This window comes from Mus musculus, chromosome 3 (genome assembly GCF_000001635.26).
Source record: "Mus musculus strain C57BL/6J chromosome 3, GRCm38.p6 C57BL/6J".
In the NCBI taxonomy this organism is placed as follows: domain Eukaryota; kingdom Metazoa; phylum Chordata; class Mammalia; order Rodentia; family Muridae; genus Mus; species Mus musculus.
The window spans coordinates 80,693,726-80,721,053 of record NC_000069.6 but is presented as its reverse complement, the minus strand read 5'-3'; the positions used below and the strand labels follow the sequence as shown (position 1 = coordinate 80,721,053).

Below are 27,328 nucleotides of genomic sequence, written 5' to 3'. Positions count from 1 at the left end.
CTTCCTTAAACTTCAGGCCCCTGATACTTTCAGTGTAAGATATGTAGTGGAGAGTGCATTCTTCTCACACCCTTAACTGCTCTTCAAAGTCTTCAACGCTCACTGTGGCATCCCCATACTCCCTCTGTGAGAAACAAAAGAAAAATGGATTTAGTTTTGTCTCCTGCAATCCACATGATGATTTGGTTGCACATGTCTTGTACCAAGACGGACGGGGAGAGAGGAATCTAGAAATGCATTCTGTGAAATTTTTGCTGAAACATAGTCCCAGAATTTAATCTGTTGAGCTTACCCTTTTCTTTGCTCCATTTCTGTTTACAATGTCTTCCTTTTGTCTGCTTTCCCTAATTTTCAGCAAGTTCATGATGGTACATCCTAGTGGGATACTGCAAAGAAGGAAGGTTTATTAGTTTAAAATAGGTTTGGAATCTGCATTTGACCCAGATCAGTTTTCTCATTCATACAGCACGATCATGGCTGCTATTTCTCAGCTGTTGTAAAGACTAAATACCATTTAGTAGTTTTTGAGCATAGCGTGAAAACCATAGATCCTAATAAAGGCTCATTGTGTCTCCAATCCTTTTCCAAAACCCAGGGAACTTTAGCCAGTTGTGAAGGTCTATTCCAAGTAGAAGATGTTGTGATTTCTCTATTTTACCTCAGAGGCTTCATAGAGATCACTGAAAGCTTTGGGGGGAAATTCATGACTGGGAAGGAATTTCATTCTAATGTAGAAACATATTGCTCTTATACTAGAGGGCCAGGAAATGAATTACGCAAAAGAAATGAAAAAATATGAATTTTGCTCTTGAGAATGCTCAGTATAAAAGAAAACACAAATATGTTGATGAGCAAATATAATAAAGTGTGTCAAATGAGCCAAGTCCCTGAAGATGATTAGGACAAAATGTGGGAAGGGGGTTAAGGATGGCTCTCTGTAGGGGGCGCCAGAATAGTTTTCACATGAAGCTAGAACTGAAAGAAACGTATGGAAGGGGACTTGGGAAGGAGAGTCATATGGAGACTCAATGTCATGCTCCAGCATAACAAATAGAAAACCTCAAATCGTATGCTGTTGTACGAAATCATTTGGAACTTGTAAAAAGACAGGCAGGACTCGTAAGTGGTATGGCTTTTACATCAGAAACCAATAATCACTTTGTAGCATTGGCAGAAACGATCCTGTTGACATCTTTATTATTTCTCAGAAGCTTTTGATTTTCCCGTTGAGATTTTTGTCCTCTTCAGCCTCTGCAAATTCCTCTTTACGCTGTCTTTCCTGTAAAATATGATGACAACTCTCACCTTATGTGCTGTTCAGACCAAACATTTGAAAATATTATCACCATCCTTCCTCTCGAAGCCCAGATCCACCCTGCAGCAAATCTAGCCCTGTCTCACTTCTCAGCTTGCTTTGTCTTGTCCTCTACGACGAGTCCAAACCCAGCCACCACATTCACTGTCTGCTCTGTTATGGGGCTTTCTTGAGAAATTACTCTCTGGCTTCCTCTGTTTCCTGTCCCTTCTATTTCTGTACTCCCTGTAAAATGTAGTTATAGCGTGTCATAATTCTCCTCCCAAAGCCCCAGGATCCCTCTGCACTTGGCATGAACACCAAAGTCATCTTCTTGACATAGGCATTGCTCATGTTCTCCCACTCCCATGTGACCTCAATTCTTGATAATGTCCCCCCACCAAATTTGCTGTAGCTGTGTTTTTCTCCCTTTTACTCCTTACACACTGACATTTTCCCACTTAGTGTCTCTATATTAGCCATTTCCTTTTTGAAAAAATTCTCTTCTTTTATTTCTCTTCACAAGTAAGAAGACAGTTATATTTCTTCATGCTTGATCAAATGGCATCTTCCTATTGAAGCTGTAGGTCAGCTCCCTAAACAATAGTTTTTTACACCATTCAACGGAGGTGACATTGAGTACCTCTGTTTCAAGGACTCTTCTTTTCCTTCAGAAGTCATTCTTGACCTCTGCTGTCATGTATTTGCAATTAAATTATTCTTTTTTTTCTTTTTTTTCCTTTTCCATTTTTATTAGGTATTTAGCTCATTTACATTTCCAATGCTATACTGAAAGTCCCCCATACCCACCAACCCCCACTCCCCTACCCACCCACTCCCCCTTTTTGGCCCTGGCGTTCCCCTGTACTGGGGCATATAAAGTTTGCGTGTCCAATGGGCCTCTCTTTCCAGTGATGGCCGACTAGGCCATCTTTTGATACATATGCAGCTAGAGTCAAGAGCTCCGGGGTACTGGTTAGTTCATAATGTTGTTCCACCTATAGGGTTGCAGATCCCTTTAGCTCCTTGGGTACTTTATCTAGCTCCTCCATTGGGAGCCCTGTGATCCATCCATTAGCTGACTGTGAGCATCCACTTCTGTGTTTGCTAGGCCCCGGCATAGTCTCACAAGAGACAGCTACATCTGGGTCCTTTCGATAAAATCTTGCTAGTGTATGCAATGGTGTCAGCGTTTGGATGCTGATTATGGGGTGGATCCCTGGATATGGCAGTCTCTACATGGACCATCCTTTCATCTCAGCTCCAAACTTTGTCTCTGTAACTCCTTATTCTTAATTATTCTTAATGCTGTTAGTTTTAATCCCTTTGCTTTTAAGTAAAAGTCATATTGTTGGTAGCTGATCCATCACAAAGATGTAAAATAAAGACAGAAAAATAGTGCCTTCAAATAAACTTCCTGCATATACAAGTAGAGGGAGGTCTTACACATAATGATCATGCTGGGTAGGTTACAGGGTAGAAAGGATTCTTGGAAGAAGCAAAGGTGTTTGAAACCTGAAGGTGAGTAAGTTCCATAGAGCAGGGGATCAGAGGCTCTAAGTAGAGGAAAAACTATACGAAAGTTTTCCAGTCCAGGAAAACAGAAATCTCACATCAGTCTGGGAACTGAATAGAGGTATCTAAGGACTGTGCAGAGTCTGGGAGTACTGACCTGACAGGTATGGGGCTCTGAGTTCCATGCCCAGCATGATGAAAGGCTGTAACATTCAGGAGGTGGGTGCTGATCAGTTGCTTACAAGATGGTAACTGGATTCCCTGGCAACAAGTTGTTGCAAGAATCACAAGGGAGAAAGGTATCTCAAAATTGTTCAGGCAGGCCAGGGTGGAGCCAACATTGTGCCTACAGATGGGTATAAACAAATGCATTTATCACATTACCATTCTTCCTTAATTTATTTGTAAAAGAAATAATTGCAGACATTACAACCATTTGTATCTATTTACAGTTAAGAGATATATGCAGATACAAAAAAAAAAAAAAAAAAAAAAGCAAGACCCTGAGAAGCACGTGATAGTAGTTCTTAATTATATAATGAGCACAGGACAGGCTCACAGGATAGATTTGTAGTGAAATGAGGCTGTTTGTAATCTAGCCTGGCTTTGGTTTTTTTTTTTTGTTTTTTTCCCCCTTTTTTTTCTTCTTTTTTTCTTTTTTTCTTTTTCTTTCTTCTTCTTTTTTCTTTTTTTTTCTTTTTTCTTTTTTCTTTTTTTTCTTTTTCTTTTTTCTTTTCTTTTTTTTTCTTTTTTTCCATTTTCTGGCTTTGTTTTACAAGGGACAATGGAAATAGATCATTCACCTCTCTTGAAGATTTCAGGAGGAGATAGAGAGTATACGTAGACTTACAAGTATATAAAAATTATAACTATTTCCATATTAAGAGAGATTTTATGTTGTCAGAGGCTACATCTTGCAAGATATGGCTGTCCGTACTTCCTTTTCAGATGCTAACTGTTGCTGCACTCTTTTTTATTGTCCTGATGGCAGTAAGGAGAGCAGCTACTACCAGGGACTCATGTCTGAATGGCACTTTAAATAATGCCTCTCGCACCAGAATCTCATTTTACTCAGGAATCCACTTAACACATTCTCAAACTTTCTTAATTGCTGCCCTAAGAGTATTATTGGGCCTTCTGAAAATAGCATAATCTTTTTTTTTTCAGTCTGGTAACTAGCATAACGCATTAAATAGTACCCTGGTGGCCTAATAGAATGAATTCTGCCTTTTGAGTATTTAAACTGACCATAGACACAGCTAAGACTCAGCATTTACTACTGCAAACATTAATGCAACTTTCTCATCACACCTGAAAGTTTGGTGCCTTTAAGTCTTTGTACTTTATAGTTAAAAAGACATATATAAATTAATTCCATAAAATTACAAAGCTGATGTTGCTAAGATAATATATCCTGAAAGGTGCTTGCAAATAAATATATTGTGCTATTTAGGGGAATTATTCCTGTTTATAATTGTAACAAAGGACATCTGTGCTCCATTGCATTGACTCATTTCTTCCCCCCGAAGAGCACTTGTAAGACAGGAAGGTATCTTTGAAATCTCTGCTGCGACAATTATATAAAAGGTCAATCTCAGTCTATAGTAAAGGCTACATTAATATTTCCAATCTTTGCCAACTCTCTGCTCTCACTCATGGTCTCTTCATTATGCAAAGATCCCAAAGACTGGTGGGTAGACATCTTTGATCACCAAGTGTGGCAATTTAAGCCAGAATCATTTTAGCATAGTGGTTTTCAACCTTTCTAATGCAGTGGCCCTTTAATACAGTTCCTCATGTTGCAGTGAGCCCTAATCATAAAAATCATGTCGTTGCTACTTCATAAATGTAGTTTTGTTACTGTGAGGAATCAAAATGTAAATATTTGATATGGAGGATATCTGATATGTGACCCCCAGCAGGGTTGCGTCTCACAGGTTCAGCCCGTTTCCTCCTAAGTTGTCAACCACAAGGAACTGGGCACAGAAAAGTGTGATTGACTCAGCCACGAAATGAGACTCCAAACCAGTCCTTACTGTAGCTGACTCAACCCAGACAGTGCTTTAAACTGAGCTTCTTGGTTTATTTTAGTTTGTCTAATTAGCTTTAGGTACAAGTTTGAAACTCTAAGTATGTAATTCCAAGTGTCTGAATCAAGAGGCTTGCTCCTTAAGTAAGATTTTTATCGAAATCAACAATCTTGATTATTTTAGGCGTGTGTGTGTGTGTCTGTCTGTGTGTGTGTGTGTTCCTTTGAAAATAACAGACCTTTTTGTCATAGTCATTGAGATTATTTTTGTTATTCAGGGAAAATAATAATAGTTGCTAATTCTAGTTGCTTTACACTGAGCTCCCATCTCCCTCTTGGGAACTGTGCCTCTCTGGCTGGTGTGATTGCTAAAGAGATGAAGTTCCATGACAGTTTCATGCCTCTACGAAGTGTGGATCCAAAGGGCACATGTTCAAGATGCTTTACAGTAAATTAAAGATGACCTTATCACAGACAGCTCTTTGAGAGGGTGGACAGTCCGTGAATTTTAAATTAAGATAAGTGAATAATTTCAGGCTCCTGCTGTTCTCTCTCCATGAGTCTCTATTTGATTCACGGATATTGTGAGGAATTAAAATAAAAGACTTGCTAAATCTTTCTTATAAATGTACTTAACTTTCATAGCACCCATTACTTTGATCCTGTTGATAATTACTTTGGAAAGCAAAGAATAAGAATATTAGATTGTATTAGATTCTGCAAAGGTATGTTGTAGTTTAACTAAATAATGGGTGCTCTCTTAGATATGAGTATGAGGATTTTTACCAAGCAGCAAAACTTTCATCCTGAAGGATGTCATAGGAAAGATTATTTTTACAGAAATTAAGGTATTGTTAAGGAATGTTTTAAATGTTTGACAGTGCTAAGCAGGTGGGAATTACCATTCAGATGTCTTAGGCTAAACTCTTTACTGTGTGAGTGACCTATTTCTGAAATGACTGTACCATAGAATTCTGTTTTCTATAAAACAGAGAGTGATTTTCAAAGCAAGTGAAAATACCTTTGCTTTACAGCAAGATTGATAGTAATCAAAATAAATTGCTGGCCAATAACTTACACATTTAGCCTATTTTACTATTTGCCAACTCTATTTTCTATTCATCTACTTATTTAACACATTTACCCAATGAAATGGCAACTATCATGGTATGGCTTCTTAGGAGTCACTATTCTCTGTTTTACATAGTGACAGCCTAGGTCAGCGGCTCTCAACTTTCCTAATGTTGTGCTGTTTTGATGTAATTCCTCATTTTGTAGTAACACTGTGACCATAAAATTATTTTTGTTGCTGTTTCATAACTCTAATTTTACAACTGTTACAAATCATTAATGTAAATCTCTGTGTTTTCCAATGGTCTTAGGTGGAACCCAAGAGTTGAGAACACCTGGCCTACGGCAAACCAGAGAGCCATGCCATTATCTCTAAAATGACAGAGAGCTGGCTTCAAATTTTTCCCTTATAGCAAACTTCTGGGGTTTTGTGTAAAAGACAACTTTATGATCTGGAATCTTCACCTATAAAATCAGAATAAAATGATTTGAGGCTTCAGATGTTCTGTAACTACCAGGTCACAAATAAAACTATTTGTACCTTTGCATGTTTTGTATCCACAAACACCATATAGAGACCTAAGTGAACGAGGACTCCCTTCCTTCACCATGCTGGTCAGTACATGCCCACACCCAACAGATAGTTTATGTATCTTTAAGAAGCATCACATAGCACCTCTTTGGTAACCATTCTCGATAGCAGAGGAGTGCAGGCCTGCTATCTAACATACAAGCTCTGTGGTTCCCAATATAGGACTTAAACAATTTCAGTGGTGGCTAATGGCTTGTATTTTTGTATAAATATCATTTTCTCTGTTTTCTTTTTCTTTCTTTCTTTTTTGTTTGTTTGTTTGTTTGTTTGTTTTGAGACAGGGTTTCTCTGTGTAGCCCTGGCTGTCCTGGAACTCACTTTGTAGACCAGGCTGGCCTCGAACTCAGAAATCCACCTGCCTGTGCCTCCCGAGTGCTGGGATTAAAGGCATGTGCAACCACGCCAGGCTTTCTATGTTTTCAAGACTTAGCTAATATGTCAGAAAACATGGCCTCATGTGATAATCAGCAAAATCTTGTACTGTAGTCATGGCATCCTTTCTACATTCATATGCATAAGATGAGATAAACACAAACATTTTCCTCTCTATTACCTTCTCTGGTGTTAGAAATGGCCATCTCGTAGTATCAGTGATTACACTATTGCATTATTGAATGATTTGCATATTGTTGGACATGACAAACATTTAAAATTCACATTTCATTTTCTCTCTGAAAAATAAGTCTCAATAAAGATGCACTTAAAATGGAGTAAAGAATACATTTGGAAAATGGACCATGAAAACGATTTCTCAGATTTCTTGTGCTGCTGTGATGATGTGGGGCCTGTGTGAAGAGCTAAGCCAAATGACCCCCCACTGAAGGATAAATTCCCAATTCGGCTGAGAGAGTTCACAAAATATAAACATCAAGGCAGAGCTACAGCAGTTGTTTCTAGAGATGGAAGATTGTTACACTGTCATCGCGTTCCCTTCAAACTGATTTATATCTACTTTAGCAAGTGATAGAATCAAATGGAAATATTTAACTTGCCAGTCAAAATTGTGAGCGTACTTGTTTAGGAAAATAAATTAGCCACAAACACAGAGCAGAAGTTAAAAGGCACAGAAGGCCGAGTGTCTCCCAGCACAGAACTGTGCTTCTAACTGTGAGTTTTAATTTAAAGAGATAATGAGCTTAACATGTGTTTAGGTTTGAACATTTGAGTGAGGTTGAGGGGACAGTGCCCCGCCCCCCTGTGAGCACTGAGCAGCCTAGCTGCAGTGCAGATGTGTTGCAGGGATCAGAATGCTTTTTAGTTCATCCTAATCCTGTCTCTAATGTAGTTTGCAGGGTGTTATTATCTGCTAAAACAGTTTAGTGGGTAGCCTCGTGGGTCTCTCCCTGTAATGAGAGCAAGCTGCCTTAATAAAGATCTTGGCCTTTAGCTATTATAATTTTAATACAAATTGCAATATTTTCTTAATACCCAACTTATTCAATTTAAGTTCCATTACCTATTCTGAGACCTAGGCATTAGTGCTAAGAGGTAAGTAGGCAATGAACTGAATGTTCTGCAGAAAAAAAAAATAAATGTTTTCACTGTGGGATAATAAAAATAGACACATAGTGAGACAGACAAAATCTGCTATATACTTTCTTATTTGCTTCAGCAAATCTTTTAAATCAACATGACTTTGAATAGGAATATAATGCAGCTTTTGTTTTTTAATGATACACGGATGCTTTGAAACATTGTGAAGATTACCTTCAATGGAAAGGAATCAAGTGCAGTCCATTCTATTAGCACTTTCTTCTATGTTTAAAGGTTATGGACATGTTATACTAGTCTTTTTGAGGAGAGTTTTAAAAAGCTATAATCCTTCCTTTTTTCCTCCTTATTTCCTTTCCTCTTTATTCCTTTGTCATTTCTGGTCTTTTCAATAGGTCAAACCCAATTGTAGTCTATAATAATTCAGTGGTAACAGACAAGATCTATCATTCTCTCAAGTATTTATTCTAGTGAGGAAGGTAGTTCAAAGAAACAAATAAAGAATGTTCACACAGGATTTAAGAGGCAAAGTATGGAGCAAAGACTGAAGGAAAGACTATCTAGAGAGTACCCCACCTGGGGATCCAACCCATATACAGTCAACAAACCCAGACACTATTGTGGATACCAACAAGTGCTTACTGACAGAAGCCTGATATAGCTGTCTCCTGAGAGGCTCTGCCAGAGCCTTATAAATATAGAGATGGATGCTGTCAGCCAACCATTGGATGGAGCATAGCCAACCAATGAAGGAGCTAGAGAAAGGACCAAACGAGTTGAAGGAGCTTGCAGTCCCATAGGAGGAGCAACAATATGAACCAACTAATACCTCCAGGGCTCCCAGGGACTAAACCACCAACAAAAGAGTATACATGGAGGGACCCATGGCTCCAGCTGCATATGTAGCAGAGGATGGCCTTATTGGGCATCAATGGGAGGAGACGCCCTTGGTCCTGAGAAGGCTTGATGTCCCAGTGTATGGGAATGCCAGGACAGGGAAGCAGGAGTGGGTGGGTTGGTGAGCAGCTGGAGGGGGTTTTCAGAGGGAAAACCAGGAAAGGGGATAACATTTGAAATGTAAATAAAGAAAATATCTAATAAAAAAAGGAAAAAAGAAGACATTTTTAAAAAAAAGAAAAGAAAAGGAGAACAGCACGTAGTGAAAACAAAGAAAATTGACAGATACAAGACAGATTTGGAAGTCCTCTTAAAGCATGATCCTAAAAAGGAAATCAAAAGTGGGGTAGCAATTGGAAGAGTACATTGGTCTGAAGCCTTTTCCTGCTTCTTCTTCCCTTTTCTCTCCCCTTCTCTCATCTCTTAATTTCAGCCCCCAATCTTCTTTTATTTCTTTCTTTAAGTGTGGTAGGAGATAAAGAAGTTGGATTTCTTGTAGAGATGGGCCAGTAGAGAGAGCAAGAGAATGTGAGCTGTTGAGAAGTATTGCCTGTGTGATTCCAGAAACAAGTGTGCTAAAACAAGCCAGAGGAGAGATATCAGAGCACTGGAATAGAGTCCCCCTTGGAGGAATGTGGCCAGCTCTCATCTGCCAACTCAGGAGGACTTAGGCTTTTCTCCTAAACAGGAACTTGTACCTAGGGTCCTCTTATTCTCCACAACACAACATACTCAGAAAGAGTTTCGGGAAATAGAAGCATGTGGAAGCTATATGATATTTAGAAAATGATCTGGTTCACCATGGAAGAAAACATTGCTGGAGAAGATTAAGACTGCTCGGCTGTCACTCTATTGTGACTACCACCGAGGTTGAATTACAGATTCAGGGCCCAGAATTTCATCTATTTTCTGTCTATTTTAACTAGTGAATCTCTTCCTGGACATCAAAGATTTGTTTGTTCTCATTTTGAAAGTTTAGATATCATCACGGCTGGGCATAGAGTACTGGTTTAATGGAAAACTGATCTAAAAAAAAAAAAGGTAATAGTTTCAGTTAAAATTGCTAAGTCACTAATCTATTAGGACATTTTGAGAAGACACAGCATGTTGCATAGTCTCATTGTCCACATACTTTTCTTGGATTCTAAGATAGCTGGATGGAGGAGCTGTGTTTAACTTCTTAGAGCTTTTTACCTGGTATCTGTGTTGCTTGGTAGGCAAGAACAGCCTGGACGATTTGTATTGCATGGGCCATTGCAAGGCCCATGCACAGCAAAGCTCTGAATTTTTTCTCATTTTTATGTGTGCGATTCCTTTTAGTATACTTCGGCCCTGACTTATGATGCTGTCCAAGTGATGACTGAAGCATTCCGCAATCTTCGGAAGCAGAGGATTGAAATCTCCAGGAGAGGAAATGCAGGAGATTGTTTGGCCAACCCAGCTGTGCCTTGGGGACAAGGCGTGGAAATAGAAAGGGCCCTCAAGCAGGTCAGTGTCACAGAATGAGTGCTGATGCGACTTCACACAGGCATTAAAGTGGTGTTTGTTTTTCCTGCCAAACTAAATAAGCCACCCTTCTTTTACTCCTGCTGAACACACAGGCCCTGTATTTTCTCTCAGAACACAAAGATAGGTTAAAGATTAAACAGAAACCCATTAAACTAACCTTTTATTTATGTATTTATTTTAGGTCAGTGTGAGCAATCTTCACAGTTTGTATTTTGGATTTGATAAAATTATAATGGGGCTTTATTTCCATTCCATCATTAGGTTCAAGTTGAAGGTCTCTCTGGAAATATAAAATTTGACCAGAACGGAAAACGAATAAACTACACAATTAACATCATGGAGCTCAAAACAAATGGACCCCGGAAGGTAAAACGTGAAGGCTGGAGAGTGGGGTCTACCTGTGAGCAGGCAGATTCAATGAGGAGTCCTCACAACTGGGGTCAAAAAGCCCATACATGTAGACATTAGTGAGCTACTTCTAGAAGCAACATAAGGTTTGAGATCAATTTTCTGAATCAAATAGACTCACTTTTGGTAAGCAACAGTGGAGTAGAATCTATGATAGTACCTGTAAGCAGAAATATACACTTTTTTTTTTTTAATTTTTAAGGGAAGACTGTAAGTATAAGATAAGACAACTGCTAAAGATTGAATGAGCTTAGAAGAAATAAATAGCCATGTAAACATGTGTTGAAATTTATAATTAAAATCTTTATTTAAAATAGTCTGGCTAAAATATCACTGTTTAGGATATATTTGCATAATTACTCCACAATGTAAATTATCCAGGAATGTGAAAAGTGAGCCAGTTGTACTTGCTTATGCCTTTAATCTATGAATGACAGACCGGGGGCAGGAGGATTGTGATTTGAATGCATGTTGAGTTCTACACAAACCAGCATAGATTCATCCCATGTTCTTACCTTGAATAAACAAAACCAAATAAACAAATAATAAAAATGAAGATCCAACCCACTTTAGAAGATGATATATATACAGTTTCAATCCTAATTACATTATGTTTATGACTGTAAATTTTTTGCTGTTATTTAGGATTCTGGTTAATGAGGGTATTAGTTTGGATACAGGCATGGGTTCGAAAAGTATCCAGTTTATTACATTAAGATGGTTCATTTCTCTGTGTTTATCAGCTGTCACTTTTTTCAGATTGGGTACTGGAGTGAAGTGGATAAAATGGTTGTCACCCTAACCGAGCTCCCCTCTGGAAATGACACATCTGGGCTTGAAAACAAAACTGTGGTTGTCACCACAATATTGGTAAGTGACTCTATGCACTCATAGTCAACTCTGGTTTTCCATAGTTAAAGCTTTCTGTTGTAGAGCTGGTGTTTAGGTTTGTGGGTAGTAACCACACCAGACAGCTTTATTTACTCTGCATATTTACTCTGCATATTTGTCAGTGTGTCACTTACTGTATGTTTACCTGGAAAGAATTCCACATGGGATAAGTTCAAACATTCAGAATTTCCTCTTGGAGGCTGAAGTGGAGCCTGACAGCTAATTATTACCCTGCTGCTGACACAGGAGAACAGCAGAACAAGGTCTATATGTTCTTCACACTTCCTTTCAAATCTAACCCATCTCTGGCTCATCACCACCCTCCCATTTGATATTGTGGTCTAGTAGTGCTTCCTTCATAACCAATCCATCTTCCTTCATAACAAAGATAGACCCCTTAAAGGCACAGGTGTTTGTCTTCATACCCTTCATTTGAACTTTGTGGTGACTATATTCCTGGTTCTATATACCTGAATGGTGAAAGAGGAAGGCAAAGCTCACCTGAGTGTGGAACATCTAGGATGTGGATTGAAGAAGGGAAAAGTATGAATCATGAGGACAGGATGCTTAGCAATGGAGGGAGAGAAGGTGGAATTCATTACAAGACATGATTTTGAGATAAAACAATTGTGTACTTAGCAGTGAGGTTATAAGTCTGTGAGTTCATTATTTGACAACATAAGACAAAATTATAGATGCACTCATGAGAGATGTAGTTAAAACACTATCAGTACATGATAGTCTCATAATGACCATGAGTTAGACTCGAATCTTGCTGTTGATCAGAACCACTATCTCACTTAGACTTATAATTCATGACATTCCAAAATGGACATTATTAGATTTGTCGAATAAATTTTGTCATGTGTCCTCTTTCATGTGCTTGAAAAAGGAGAGTCTCTATGGCTATAATTGGGTTATCCTTCTAGAGTATTATATCTCATAGATGAAGTGAGACACAATGGTTTTAGAAATAGAATCAGTATGTTGCCATGACAAAGCTCATTGATTATATCAGCTTATAGTCCTACTTGATAATTGTGCTTGGATGAGCAGTTATACACAATTTGGCTGAATTTTGTTTGTTGGGTGCCATGGTGAAAGGTAAAGTAGACCCTAAGTTGAATATAGTGGACATTGAACAAACAATTCCCTTTCTGATGCTTAAGCATTACAAATAAGATGAGGAGTCATGCTAACAGCTTTTGGGTATCTTACTCTGATATTATTACATATAAGCAAGCCATTGTAATGACCAGTAATGTACAGATTTAAGAAGTTTTGTAATAGAAGCACTATGCTTTCTTTTTCTTTCAATATCTACCATATTATCTATATGTCTAATATGTGTATATTTTGACAAACAATTATTCAGCTAAGAAATTTGACATAATAACAGTATGTAAATAATTCAGTATGATAATCAGTGAACATACTATCTCTCCTTATAGGAATCTCCATATGTTATGATGAAGAAAAATCATGAAATGCTTGAAGGGAATGAGCGTTATGAGGGCTACTGTGTTGACTTAGCTGCAGAAATTGCCAAACATTGTGGATTCAAGTACAAGCTGACTATTGTTGGGGATGGCAAGTATGGGGCCAGGGATGCAGACACCAAAATTTGGAATGGTATGGTTGGAGAACTTGTATATGGGGTAAGTTTTTAATGTTACAGTAATTCAGTTTGAATCATTGTTGACAGATTGCCACTTTTCTTTTTAAATGCCCACATCTAAGATTGTTGACATTCCATGATGTTCTAGAAAGAAAAAACAAAACTTTTTAAAGGTTGAGGCAGAAGCAAGAAGTAAACTTGAAGACTAACAGAAACATGCATTTCACTTGTCTTCAAGCACACACAGTATCCCCAGACTTCAAGGGAACAGTACATGAAATGTGTAATGACCTAAATGTATAATGACCTTGGACAAGTCAGATAGGCCAACTATTCGTCTGACTCTTTAACCCAAACACTATAATTAGTGACATTCTCTAATTTCCATCTCCTTCCATTCCAAGTTTTAGCCATTTGTCTCTTCTAGCCACAATTCTAGGTCCTGTTATTTTCCTGTTTTTTTTCTTTCTTCCCTTACAGAAAGCTGATATTGCCATTGCTCCATTAACTATCACTCTCGTGAGAGAAGAGGTGATTGACTTCTCGAAGCCATTCATGAGCCTTGGAATCTCTATCATGATCAAGAAGCCTCAGAAGTCCAAACCAGGAGTGTTTTCCTTTCTTGATCCTTTAGCCTATGAGATCTGGATGTGCATTGTGTTTGCCTACATTGGGGTCAGTGTAGTTTTATTCCTGGTCAGCAGATTTAGCCCCTACGAGTGGCACACTGAGGAATTTGAAGATGGAAGAGAAACACAAAGTAGTGAATCAACTAATGAATTTGGGATTTTTAATAGTCTCTGGTTTTCCTTGGGTGCCTTTATGCAGCAAGGATGCGATATTTCGCCAAGGTTGGTCACTCACCTGCTTCAACTTTGTGCATTTTAGGTCTCAAGTGGATATTCATGGTGTCTATGAATTCACTATAAAGATGTCAGCAGCTGCCGACCATTTGTCCAAGCAAATTTAAGATGCTTAGAAGGCAAATTTTTACCGTCGGCGTAAGCCTGTGAAATACCTGAACAATGTTCCTTGAATGTTGATCATGTGTTTCCCTGGTGAAATCATATACACCATGGAGAGGCTATAAAATGCAGAAGGTTCCTATCATTCCATGCCTGCTTGGAGGGGTACCGTGTTTTTGCTGCATATTCTCATTTTACAGTTATCTGTGTGTTCATCCACAGACCTGTATATGGGAAAATGGGCGAGGTTAGATTTTTCCTACAGGGTCAACAACTTGTTAGACAACACTTCATTTGCACATACCTCATCTCTTTATTTCTCTAACATCAATTCATGGAAATGGTGTGTTTGTGAGGTTATTAAAAGTTTTAAATGTTAGGCTCCTGGAGTAAAAAGTTGATCACACATATCTAGAAATGCAGACAGAAAAAGAATAGCTTGCTGAAAATTCCTGTGCCACGTTGAAGGATACATACTCACACACCTCGATTCACATCAGGTTATAATTATCTCAGGCTTCAAGTACTTAATTATCAGTATTTGTCACAAATCACCAATTGCTATTGTTTATGTTACAACATGAATGATAATTACCTGTATCTCTTCGGATAAATAAATCCCACTTTTGCTAGTGTGTTATCATTAACATTTATAGCCAAGATGTTATGTGTCTCTTGGGGAAGTTCAATTTGATCTGGAATAAACACTTTTGATTCCAATAATAATCTTTACTAGTTAAGGGAGTTAGTTTTTGATGATAATTCATTGAAATGTTAGTTTTTGTGTTCTTGGAAAATTATAAGCAATTAATTTCATAATGAATATAAGCATTTCAAGCTTTCTAAGTGTTTTAATATCTTCCACTGGCTGAGAAGAGGGAAATATATCATTTAGGCAGAGATTATTATATGCTTATTTCTGAGAGCCAGTTGCTGTTATGGTACTGCATTACAAAAATCACATATAAAGAAAAATTAACTGAACTATGTAGATCTTTTAAAAAGAAAAATCTTAACTTCATATTCACAGTGGATTCTCTTTATGGCATCCCTGAATTAGAAAAAGAATCTAGTTATATTTGCATGACATGAGTGAAGGAGCGTATGGTCCTAAGTAAACAGTTAACCACTGACAACAATGGGGAAGGGTCAGCCTCTCATCTCTCATAGTTACCTTGTTTAGATTAAATATATGAAGATCAGTTTCTAACAATGAGGAAGAGAAAAATAACAAGATTTGGGGTCAGAGAGCAAACATTCTCTTCCATAGAACACTAAATTGATAGTTTAGCTTTGGAAAGACCTCTGAGTCAGGGTTCTAAGTAAAATGTGCCTGGTCAGCACTCTATCTTTTCTCTCTCCTCTCTCTCTCTCTCTCTCTCTCTCTCTCTCTCTCTCTCTCTCTCTCTCTCCATATATATATATATATATATATATATATATTCAGACAATTTTTCATTTTTATCAAGCTTGTTTCTTAAGAAGAATATTTTCTTCTGTGCTTTCATTCTTGAGACAAGGCTTGCTACATTGCACATACAATAACACTTATTTCTTAGAAAGAAACACAGGTTTTTAGTTAAGGTATTTTCCTTAATATTGATTTTTTTAATTAACATGTAAATATAGTATATACCATTAAAAATAAAATGTATTTTTCTTTCTGCTTATGCACCATATATATTTAAAAATTATAACTAAAACATGATATTGCCAGTTTAATGACCATTTTAAGAAAAGAATGAACACAACTATCATATTTTGGAATGCAGTAATGACCACTGCAGATCAGAACAGTAGAGTGGGTTAGTCTCTTTTTAAAAGAGCTAAAAATTAACAGACCACTTAGAAACTCCTTTTAATTATTTTTGAAAGTGCAGCAATCATCCCTTTTCAAGTAAAGTCTACTATGGACCTCCATTAAGGATGTTGAAAGAACATATTTGAATTACAGTCTAGGATGATTTAATGAATTCAGTGACTATAACTTGTCCAAAATTACAAAAGAAGAAGGAGAAGAAGAAGAAGAAAGAAAGAAGAAAGAAGGAGAAGAAGAAGAAGAAGAAGAAGAAGAAGAAGAAGAAGAAGAAGAAGAAGAAGAAGAAGAAGAAGAAGAAGAAGAAGAAGAAGAAAAAGAAGAGGAGGAGGAGGAGGAGGAGGAGGAGGAGGAAGAAGAAGAAAAGTTTCAGGTCTCTTCATAGTAAGATATGTTTTGAAATAGAAATTAGGAAAGAATATACCATAGTGATTTTCTTCACCTTGCCTTGTTATATTCACAATATAAATCCTAGGCCCCTTAAACATCATTATTTTATGCATATTAAGAAGAAATGACAGTGCTTTTACATTTATATTCTTCACCATATGTGATCTAAAGTATAACTTTTGATTTTGATTATGGCAAATTTCATCAACCCTCCTTTAATAAAACTTCACTAGAACCCCCAGAAAAATTAATTGTTGCTTTTAAAACAGTTAAAAATAAATGATAAATTCTAAAACTTTTCTATATTTTAGAGTTAATGCAATTAAAGTAATATTGAAATATTTAATCTCAATATTTTTAAACACTGTATTTAAAAAAAACAGATATCTACTAGTATTTACTTCCTGGCTAAATAGAATAACATATAATCATGATTCTTAATCATGTTGGACATTGGTACAGTGCCAGATTCATTAAAAAATATTCAACATTAGTGTTGAAGGACCCATGCAACTGGGCTCCAAGTCTGCCCTCTTAGTGCAGGGCACTAAGATGTGTCCTGAAATTATTGTGCTGCATGGGTAGATAGGATACACCTGGAGTGTGTCTGTGTCAATATCAGGGTTTTCTAGAAGCAAAGTTTGTAAAATACTTGATCCTGATCCCACGTGAAAAATATTTAAGCTTTCCATTCCTACTATTTAAATATTTTCATTTTATTGTGACTTTGTTATGGAGGCTCACTTATATACTTTCAGTTTTTTTTGTTTTAAGCAACAGATATTCAAGATATTGTAGTTTGGGGAACAGGAGTTTCCTTTTGTATTGAGTGAGTGGCTTATTCTACCAAATTCCACAATTTCATCCTGTGTCTAATGTATCAAAGGATGAACTTCTTAATGCTAATTGCCAATAAGTTTAATTATGCCCATAAATTGCCCAATTTTCATGTTTTAGTATTTTAGAAATACTACTTTGAATTTCTCAAATATATACAGAATCCCATAAAATGATTTAAATAACATGGTAGATGCCTACTGTTACATATATAGCTATATTATTATTATTATTATTATCTCCTTCAATATTTAAAGTAAACTATTGGAAATCCATTAAGCTTCTAAAGACACAATATATATATTTATAGTCATATAAATGCTGCTGTCTCATTATAGTTCACATTAGTAAATTTATACCTTTTTAAACTTTAAAACATCTAATCTGTTTTCTTTGAGTTTTCTTTTTCTCTTAAGCAGGAAGCACAAAGGAACAGGGTCAGAGCAGTGCACACCATTAAAGCATTTGATTTATACTCATTAAGAATTTTGTTTTATTTTAGTGTCATTTCATTTGTCCATTTCTTTCCTGTACTGCATCGAATACCCATGTGTTTGCACGCCCAAAAAACCTAATGGAACTGGGTCTATTTGTGGGGTTGGGGTGAACTGTGTTAAAGAGACAGTTTCTTTCATGTTTAAAGCTACATTTATGATATAAATCATTTCTTAATATTTGTTTTGTTTGAACTTAGCTAATGTTCTTAGGTTCTCTTGTTTGTGCATATTTATTACAGGAGTAGACAAAGTATTTTGCATATTAGATCAATTAGTTGTATGTTTGTACAATGAAGTTTCTTTCTTGTGGAATTTTACACCAAGTATTTGAGTACATTATGAGAGACTCCCAAGAATGGAGTTTAAGTCTTTGGGTACATCCACAGATCTCAACCTCATTATTCTGTATTCCTTGCCCAAAAAATGAGTAGTAATTTCTAGTTTCACTAAATGAAAAGATATATTGCAAGCTATAAGGTAAACTCTTCTATAAGTGACTACTTGCATATGAGTGTAAACTTCTTTCATATTAGAGCATTCATTTCGCTTTACGAATCCATTTCGTACTTGTTATCAGATCTCTCTCTGGGCGCATTGTTGGAGGTGTGTGGTGGTTCTTTACCCTCATCATCATCTCCTCCTACACGGCTAACTTAGCTGCCTTCCTGACTGTAGAGAGGATGGTGTCGCCCATCGAAAGTGCTGAGGATCTGTCTAAGCAAACAGAAATTGCTTATGGAACATTAGACTCTGGCTCCACTAAAGAGTTTTTCAGGGTAAGTGATTCTTATTTTTAGTTTCTGTGTTGTTTTCTAAATTTAGCCCCCATAAATTATTCCCACCCCCATTCTTCCCATGGCCCATGAAAGCTGATGTGTGAGAAGGACCAGCTGTCTCTGTCACTGTTTCTGCTCTGGTTCTGTCTCTATCTTAGACCTTCCATGCCTTCTGATCTCCAACTATAACCGTGCTTCCATGTATCCTTATTCTTAATTTCTCAGAGGAAAATGCATAATGATGCTATACAATCTGAATTTTATCAAAAGTGATAAACATTCTATGGGATCAAAATTGAAACAAAATACAGTATAAGTTATTACTGTTTTCTAAAGAAAGGGTACTACATATTTCTTTCATGTTTTATAAGCACAGTTATGATAACCGTGCTTAGCTACCATGCATGATTTTGTCATGAATAGACACGTGCTTGCATCCAGTATGCTATTTCAAAATTAAGAAGCAGGTAGGAATTTTTGAGGAAATTCTTCAAAGGAAAAGTCCTCAACATTGTAACATTTAAAATAGGCAATACAATTACAATGTGTGTATTAAGTGTAGGTTAACTTTATCTTTTAATCCATTATAAAACATTTGATGATAGAATAAGTTTCTTTCATGTTTGCATTGTGTTTTCAGAATAGCTCATTCTACTAATATGTTTTCACATAGCTAATGTATTACGTAACCCAAAAAATATGACAAAAGATGATCTGATAGTTACCAAATACCTTTGAACGTATATCAGTGTGTGAGATGTTGGCCAATCAGCAGTAAGATAAAGGCAAAGACCTTCAACTTGTTAAATGTCAGAGCAGTAGATTGTGATTTCTACACTCTCCTGCATTTCCTGTGTTATCTCTTGCTGATTATCTTGAATTGGGGCCATGTTGGAATGGGAAGAAATGTGCTTGGGAACCTCGCTTTATATAACTAGTCTAGTATAGTTCTAACAACTGTACTTTTAACTAGTAAGTATGCTGTCTTCTGATGTAGTCTATTAAAACTACTGTTATATAGCCTGCTAGTCTAAGAGTGATTTTTGACACACTTGCCACTTCTGTTTCTATTTGATAATGGGGTCACCTGATGTAAAACGATAAATGACTTCCTTTCTTGTTTATCACAGTGGGTTTTTTCCCAGGATGCTGTAACTTTCCATCTGGAGCCATAGTGCATCATTCCTTCTTGCATGCTTCAGTGTAAAGAAATTCTGTCATGGATTACATTTAAACTAAAAACTCCAATCCACTGAGTGTCATGTAAAATAGATAGATCAACACATAGTTAATTTAGACCCTTTAAAGACAAAACAATTTTTTTGTCAACAATTCCCATTAATCCTCAGTCATTAGCTGAGCATAGTTGAAATTTTACATTTCTGAGATAGAAGGAATTTGCAAAGGAAAGGTGTGCTTCTCTTTGTGAGATTCATAATCACCACGCACACTGAGTTTATGCTCTTCTTCAACTGTCCTTTACCTATGGGGAATTTGAGTTTTCGTGACTGGAGCATTCAAGGCAGGCTGAAAGCTAACCACATTTGATTGTTATGGTTGCCAGCCAACCAGGAAGAGGGAACAGAGGAAGTGGGCTTTCAGACTGAAGATGTGCTGGTGTGCTTTCTTCTCTGGACACCTGCTTTATTGACTACCTGACCAAACTCCCAGTGAAAGATCTAATTACCTGTGGGAGAAGGATAATTGCCCTTCTTTGGATTATTGCTCTAATATAACATTTCCTTTTCTTTTTGTATTAATCACACAAAATTTTATTCATTTTATTTATTTCTATTGAATATTTTCTTTATTTACATTTCAAATGTTATCCCCTCTCCTGATTTCACCCCTAGGAACTCACTATCTCATCCCCCATCCCCCTGCTTCTATGAGGGTATTCCCCTACCCATACACTCACTCGTGCCTCCCCACCCTCTAATTCCCCTACACTGGGGCATCAAACCTTCAGGGGGCCAAGGGCCTCTCCTCCCATTGATTCCTGACAAAGTTATCCTCTGCTTACATATGTGGCTGGAGTTATGGGTCCCTCCATTTGTACTTGAAAGGCCATCCAGAGACTGCTCCACCTGGGGATCCATCCCATATACAGTCACCAAACCCAGACACTATTTTGGATGCCAAGAAGTACATGCTGATAGCAGCCTGATATAGCTGTCTCCTGAGAAGCTCTGCCAGAGTTTGACAAATACAGAGGCAGCAGCTCACAGCCAACCATTGGGCTGAGCACCGGGTTCACAATGGAAGAGTTAGAGAAAGGACTGAAGGAGCTGAAGGGGTTTTGCAACCCCATAGGAAGAACAACAATAACATTTTCTAATATGACATGATTTCATTGCGTTGCTAGCTTTACGTATTTTTGTTCTTTAATCTTGGAATTTTATTAATTCTGCTAGAACGACTATGAGTAACTAAGACAATTGTCTGTTTCTATGACAGAATGCTTTAAATCCAGGTTTGAGATAAATAATTTGAGAAGTAAGGACACAGTCCAAATCTTAAATAGTAGATAAAGAAATGAAAGAAACATTACAATTTAAAATGAATATCCATTTCTAAACAGCAATTTGGATCTTTTACAGGTGCACCTAATTTTTATTATAAGTTTTATAAAATAACTGTTTCTGTAAAAGTAACTAATATTGAATTTCTAATTTATGATGATTTCTTTTTAACTTTTGTGATATTAGCTGTTTCAGTCAAAGCCTTAAGTACTTTTAGAGTTCAGATAAATAATTAAGTATTAAGTCAGCTTATGTTAATATTACTTTATTGATGCCAGTGTGTCCATAGTAGATTTAGAAGTGTGACATAAGCTCTAAATTTTCTAATTTAATCTCTGTATTCTACTCATTCACTAATATATTAACATCAATATTCAGTTGATGTTTCAAGAAAGGGAAAGTGGAGTCAGATCTAGTAAAAACTGAGAGGTGTGGACCTGGAACTGTTCTCTATGGGCTGGCAAGTTTTCTCTCTATGGATCCCAGTATGCTGTCGTGACCTGCTATGGATTTGCTAATCATACTTAATTAGAGTGCCGTTGTAAGGTACCTATAATTAGGAGGGAAATGGGATTTCAAATATAAACTACTATTTTTAGAGTTTCAAATTTTGATAATTTCCCCTCATTAAAATAGGGCAGATCATAGTTCTATAATTTTCTGGAAAATGATTTTTTTGCAGAACCTATGTTTGTCATATTCCCACAGCAAGTTAGAATCTAGAGCAGGCTTTCTCTTTGAGCCAGCCACAGGTCTGTCAGTCCACAAAGGACAATGATTGACTTGCAGAAGGGGAGCAAGAGTTCCTTCCCACATGCCTCATGCCACATGCCCCAAGTCCTTCTCACTGTAATCAAGCCATTTCCTCAAGTTGTCACTTGTGAGAGGGCAAGACACACTGTTCACTCTCTGACCAAGTGGTATGTGTTAGTGCTGTTAGTCTCAGGAAAAAAAAATGGTCTAAGTAAAGTTTCCCTATCTCTTGAGTAAGTAGACTAATTATTCTAATTTGTAAATGGCAGAATTACTCTGATCTTAGTTCATCAGACTACAGAGTTATTACTCAATATCATAGACATGTTTTAGTTTACAAACAGTATAAATTACAGATGTGTAGGATCGATGCAATTGTTCTTCGTTAGAATGAAAGAATTAGTTTGAAACTTGCCTGATTCTGCATATGAGAGTGTTTGTGTGTCTCTCAGTGTGTGTCATGAGCGTGTGCATTTCACACTTCAATAATCATGGTTACCAGAGATTTACAATAACTGAGATTATTCCTAAATCCAAACAAAATGTTTTGTTGCTATGTTGATGGCTTTAATGACACCTATTTATATTTACATAACTATTGTCTGAGCTTGGGAAGTAGGTGCCTTTAATGACAGCTATTTGGGAATGAGAAAATGAGAATGAGAGAGTCACAAGTTTGAGGTCTACCTGGGTTGCAGAATGATTTAAAACCAGCCCAGGAAACTTAGGGAGACTTAGATTTGAAATAAAATTGCACAGCAGGGGTCACTCCCTAGGGTTGTAACTATGAAGTAGAAGCAGAGCTTGTGTTCCTAGCACATGCAAGGTCCTAGTTTCCATTCCTTATCTGCAATAAAATAGGTAAATACAATGACAAATGAAAGTGTTCTAGTCATTACACACTTACTTACAAAATAGTATGTGCTTTTTCAGTAGCACCATGATTTTTAGATTTGCTGCTTGCAAATTATGCAGCATAATTTCCTGATACTTAGGACATGTTGAATAAAGATTTCACTAGTTTGTAAATCCTCCTCCTATTTCATTATTTTCAACACTGCCAGATATTTCTGTTCTAGGTATCAAGATCGTCAGTGCATGTGTGCAGGCATAAATATGTATCTGTAGACTGGGAATATCAGCCACACGTACTTACGCCTTTCAGAGATTTGAGAAATTGAGTGCAGTCATATATATTTCTGTATGTGTAGGATGTTACTCATACAAGAAAAGATTCTTTATAGTTCTTCACACAGGCTTAAATATATAAATAGCTTCTAAAACTGTAGGCATGAAATAAATGCTGAATGTGAATACATAGCAATGAGTAGTGCAGTGCACATGGTGAAGGTATTTATGCATGGTTAGTCATATTTATTACAGACTTCCATTCCTTCGTGTTATGTGGATTGGATACAGCAGGGCAATCTGTTCATCTGCCAGCTCCTGCATGCTACCACCTTGTCTAGATGACCCAGAACAAGGTGAAGTCATTTCCTCCTGGTTGGCAGCCTTCCTTTCTCTGACATTTTAATTTTCTCACCATTTCACAGAACAACTGAGGAGACGTTTGATTCATCTGTGGGGTTTTAGGACATAGTCAGCCTGGGACAAACCTGCTCTGCTGTTCTTGTTCAGCTTGATCGGAATAGAACACCGCAAACGTAGTTAAAGTTTTAGCAGACTTTGACATTGGTTTCTTTAAAAGTAAATGCCAGGCTTAGAAACCATGCAGTAGAAATCCCTCATATTTCATTGGGAAGATAAGACGAAAGACATAGACAGGAGGCTATCCTGACTCATGTGACATCAGTGGACCACATGCTTAGAAAAAAGGCTATATTTTATTATTAAGGTAATTGGGTAAGCTAGTAGATCTTTTCAGGACAAGTGGGTTATTTTTGTCCCATAGCTATTCTCCACAAATGTCACTGGCCTCTGACTGTCCAGCTGGGTAATTTAGAAACCACCTCCTATCACAATGAATGCTCTGTAATCAGAAGACAGGAAGCTTTTGCTTACAGACCATACACACTAAGCATTGGTTTTCACACCATCAAATGCTGAAGACAATCTCACAGCAAAGGCTACAATGCTGAATATCTTTGAGAACACTCCCATTTTAAAATGCTTAACATTCCCAGTTTACATGTTTCATTTGGATTTCGATGCATTTTATTACCTTGTTTAAATAAAATAATTACTTCTGTCTGTTTTTTACTAGTTTTTTTTTCCCACACTGGTTGCCATGATGATATGGCAGGCAGAAAACAAAATTGTGCCTTGATATTATTTATCAGAATAAAATAAAAATGAAATCGAAACACTGTTGCTAAAATCTAGGAAACTTTTCAATTAGAGTTTTGACATTTGAAGGAAGAGATAACATAGAAATAAGTTGTCATACATATTTCTGAATAGTTTTGTTCTGAATCTTATTAAGTATTCTCCCAAAGCATTTTGTCTTGCCAATATGGCTGCTCATTTTCAAAGAGTAATACAAACTTTGAAAATAAATGGAAACAGAAGGGATTAAGCAATATCATAAAATGAAGTTAATACAAAATAGTAGGCAGACACAAATATTTAAGTTTCCCAAAATGAAATACATTGACTATGAAATGATTTTAATCTCATATTTAAAAGTGGCTAGCATAGTATAAAACTAAATATAAAATATATGAAATTATCTTTCCTTGAAAATTGAGGTGTGAAGTCACTATCCTATATAATTTAAATCCAAATGAATTTTTGATTGTTTAATTTTGCTTTTCTGGAACAGTCCTTCCCAGTCTGGCCTTGAACTTTCCCCCCATCTACTGCCTTTTGGGGACAGATGCTCCCCAATCAAAGTGAATCACCACACTCAGCTCCAAATACTTTTCTTTACTAGAAATTTACTCTTGAGATGACAAAAAGGAAAGTGGAATTATGGTAAATAATTTATGTTGAAGGCAATGAAGAAAAATGAAGTCGTTGGTCATTTTGTCTGGAAGGCTTAGATCGGTGTCTTTAAAACTTTATCCCTAAACACAGATCTGGTTTCAAATCAAGGGTGATTGGATGAGGACAGTGGGCAGGAAATGAAGCCGTAGTGCTAGTTAGTAAAGGACTTATTCCTGATTGCTTTCTGAATCCACAACTATTTGTCTTTTTACATTTTCTTGTATGTCAAAATGTCTTTATGTATTCACTAAAGGAACTGGAGAGATGGCTCATTTGGAAAACTACTTGCAAACCAAGCATAAGGACCTAGATTCCGATCCCTAGCACCCACAGAAAAAGCCAGGCATGGTGGAGTGTGCCTGTGTTCCCAGTGTTGGGAGAGTCAGGAGGGCTCCTGATGTGTGTTGGCCAGTTATTCTTAGAACTCTGTATGGACCAGGCTCAGTGAGAAAGCCTGTCTCAAACAGTAAGGTGGAAATTGACAGAGGAAGACATCTGACCGTCACATGCCAGTGTACTATAGCACACCCATGCAAATATACACAGAGCCTCACCAGACTAGGTCCTGTTTCTCTCTTTTCTAAAATCACAACTCCTTAGATTTTCTCTGATTTGGAAACCCCAGAATATTGAAGCAGTACATTGCAGTATATCAGAGAGAAAGGTTGAGATATTTGCTACATGGATGGGTCTACAAAATAATATATAAGCATAATATTATAATTATATATTACATATAAAATAATATCTTATATATATTATGCACACACACAATCATACATACACACACACAAGATATAGGCCATGAATGTAGAAGAGATCGGGGAACTATATACAGAAGGGATTGGAGAGAGAAAAAAAAGGGAAATAATGCAATTGTATTATAATTTCAAAAAATTTAAATTAAAAAACAGAAAATTGTTACAAAAACAAGCCAAAAATAACTCATTTAACCTGAGAGAGCTCATCTTGTAGGTCTAGATGAAGAGGTAGCAGACACACAGACTTTAGCAGTAAATGTAGGCGCACAGAGACTGTAGGTGCACAGAGACTGTAGGCGCACAGACAGGGTGGGCGCACAGACAGGGTGGGCGCACAGACAGTGTAGGCGCACAGACAGTGTAGGCGCACAGCGTAGGCACACAGACATTTGCTGACTGGAGACAATGAAGACAGCACCTAAGTTGTTCAGTGCAGACATTGTTTCAGTATATTCATTTCCCATAAGGCATTTTAATAACTTTAAACCGTGACAATAACAAATTCAAATTTTGGAAAGTACTCTCCAATATAGTAGGAAAATGGAATTTTTTTATTGCTAACATTTGAACTTTCACAAAGACAATCCACAATTAGAAAATATTTTATCTAACACCTTTATAAAAAGGTGTTATTTTTTATATATTTATGTATATGAGTGCTATTTGCATGTATGCCTGCATGACAGAAGAGGGCATCAGATCCTATTACAGATGGTTGTGAGCCACCACGTGGTTGTTGGGTATTGAACTCAGGACCTCTGCAAATGAAGCCAGTGCTCTTAACTGCTGAGCCATCTGTCCAGCCCTTTATTTAACACTTTAATGTACCTCAGATATTTCTTTCAATTTGGAATAATTGACAAATTCAGTGGATAAATTGATAAAATATATGTGTAATTTTATTTTTAATCCCATTTTAGTCAGCTTACATTTTGTTACCAATGTTTAAACATCATATTTTTGTGGGAAGTCATGTTAGAAAAAATTTGGAGTTGAGACTATCAATTTACCTAAAATCAACTGCAGTGAAATTGTAGTAGAAGCTTAAAAAAAAAAAAAAAAAAGACAGAAAGAAGAAATGGTAAATAAGTTGGTTTCCAACAACAGACAAAAATTGGTTTTCCATACCATGTTCCCAACCAGTCAATGAATTTGCATCTTTTAAATGAATCTACTCTGTACAGGATGCTATACGGATCATTAGGCTGAGAGTTGGCTTCCTGGGGGAGCATTCTTCGAGCTGTATGGCATACCAGAGAGGAAGCCTGGCTGGCCAGAGAATGCTTCCAACTCTGATCTCGGGAAGGCATATTGTCAGTATTGGAAATACATCTATGTGATTTAGAAAAATTATTTGCTGATAGAAACTGTAATTTGGTAATGAATGTTAGTATCTTTTAAGGGAGGACACCTAGCTATCCTTCCATAGAGCAGTGAACAACAATGGCCATAGGCTTCTGCATGTAAAAGTTGTAGTGAAGCAGCAGCAACATAGACTTATTTGCCTCAGAGACAAAGGACAGTTCTTAATCTGATTGCCCTGACATGAGGTTTTCACCAAATTAAACCGTGCTCTTGTGTGAAGCAGCTAGGATTCCTGGGGTGGCAAGCTCAGAAAGTCTGTTGGTCTGTTTTAAACCAACTTACGATGAATTGACAGCACCTTTTTAAGGTTATAATTTTCCATGGCATTTAATAAGAAGAGCCCACAAAATCTCATGACTTAAAAATAAAGATATTATTTCAATTT

General features: G+C 36.9%; 1 protein-coding gene across 29 annotated transcripts in view; it reads left to right on the top strand.

The window, feature by feature from the left end:
- Positions 1-27,328, top strand: part of Gria2 (glutamate receptor, ionotropic, AMPA2 (alpha 2)) — a 122,778-nt gene that overhangs the window by 83,174 nt on the left and 12,276 nt on the right. For 21 of the 29 annotated variants that reach the window (NR_152147.2, NR_152148.2, XR_001783652.2 and 18 more), the window contains exons 7-12: positions 10,210-10,377; positions 10,660-10,764; positions 11,566-11,676; positions 13,149-13,355; positions 13,796-14,166; positions 18,398-18,596. Coding sequence is in view for 7 of the 29 variants with exons in the window: in NM_001357924.2 (NP_001344853.2) it covers positions 10,210-10,377; positions 10,660-10,764; positions 11,566-11,676; positions 13,149-13,355; positions 13,796-14,166; positions 18,398-18,596 (1,161 nt within the window). In the remaining 22 variants the exon portion in view is untranslated. Of the gene's footprint in view, positions 1-10,209; positions 10,378-10,659; positions 10,765-11,565; positions 11,677-13,148; positions 14,167-18,397; positions 18,597-27,328 lie in introns of all 29 variants that reach the window. The other 8 variants (NR_152149.1, XR_001783662.2, XR_003954287.1 and 5 more) reach the window with 2 other exon arrangements.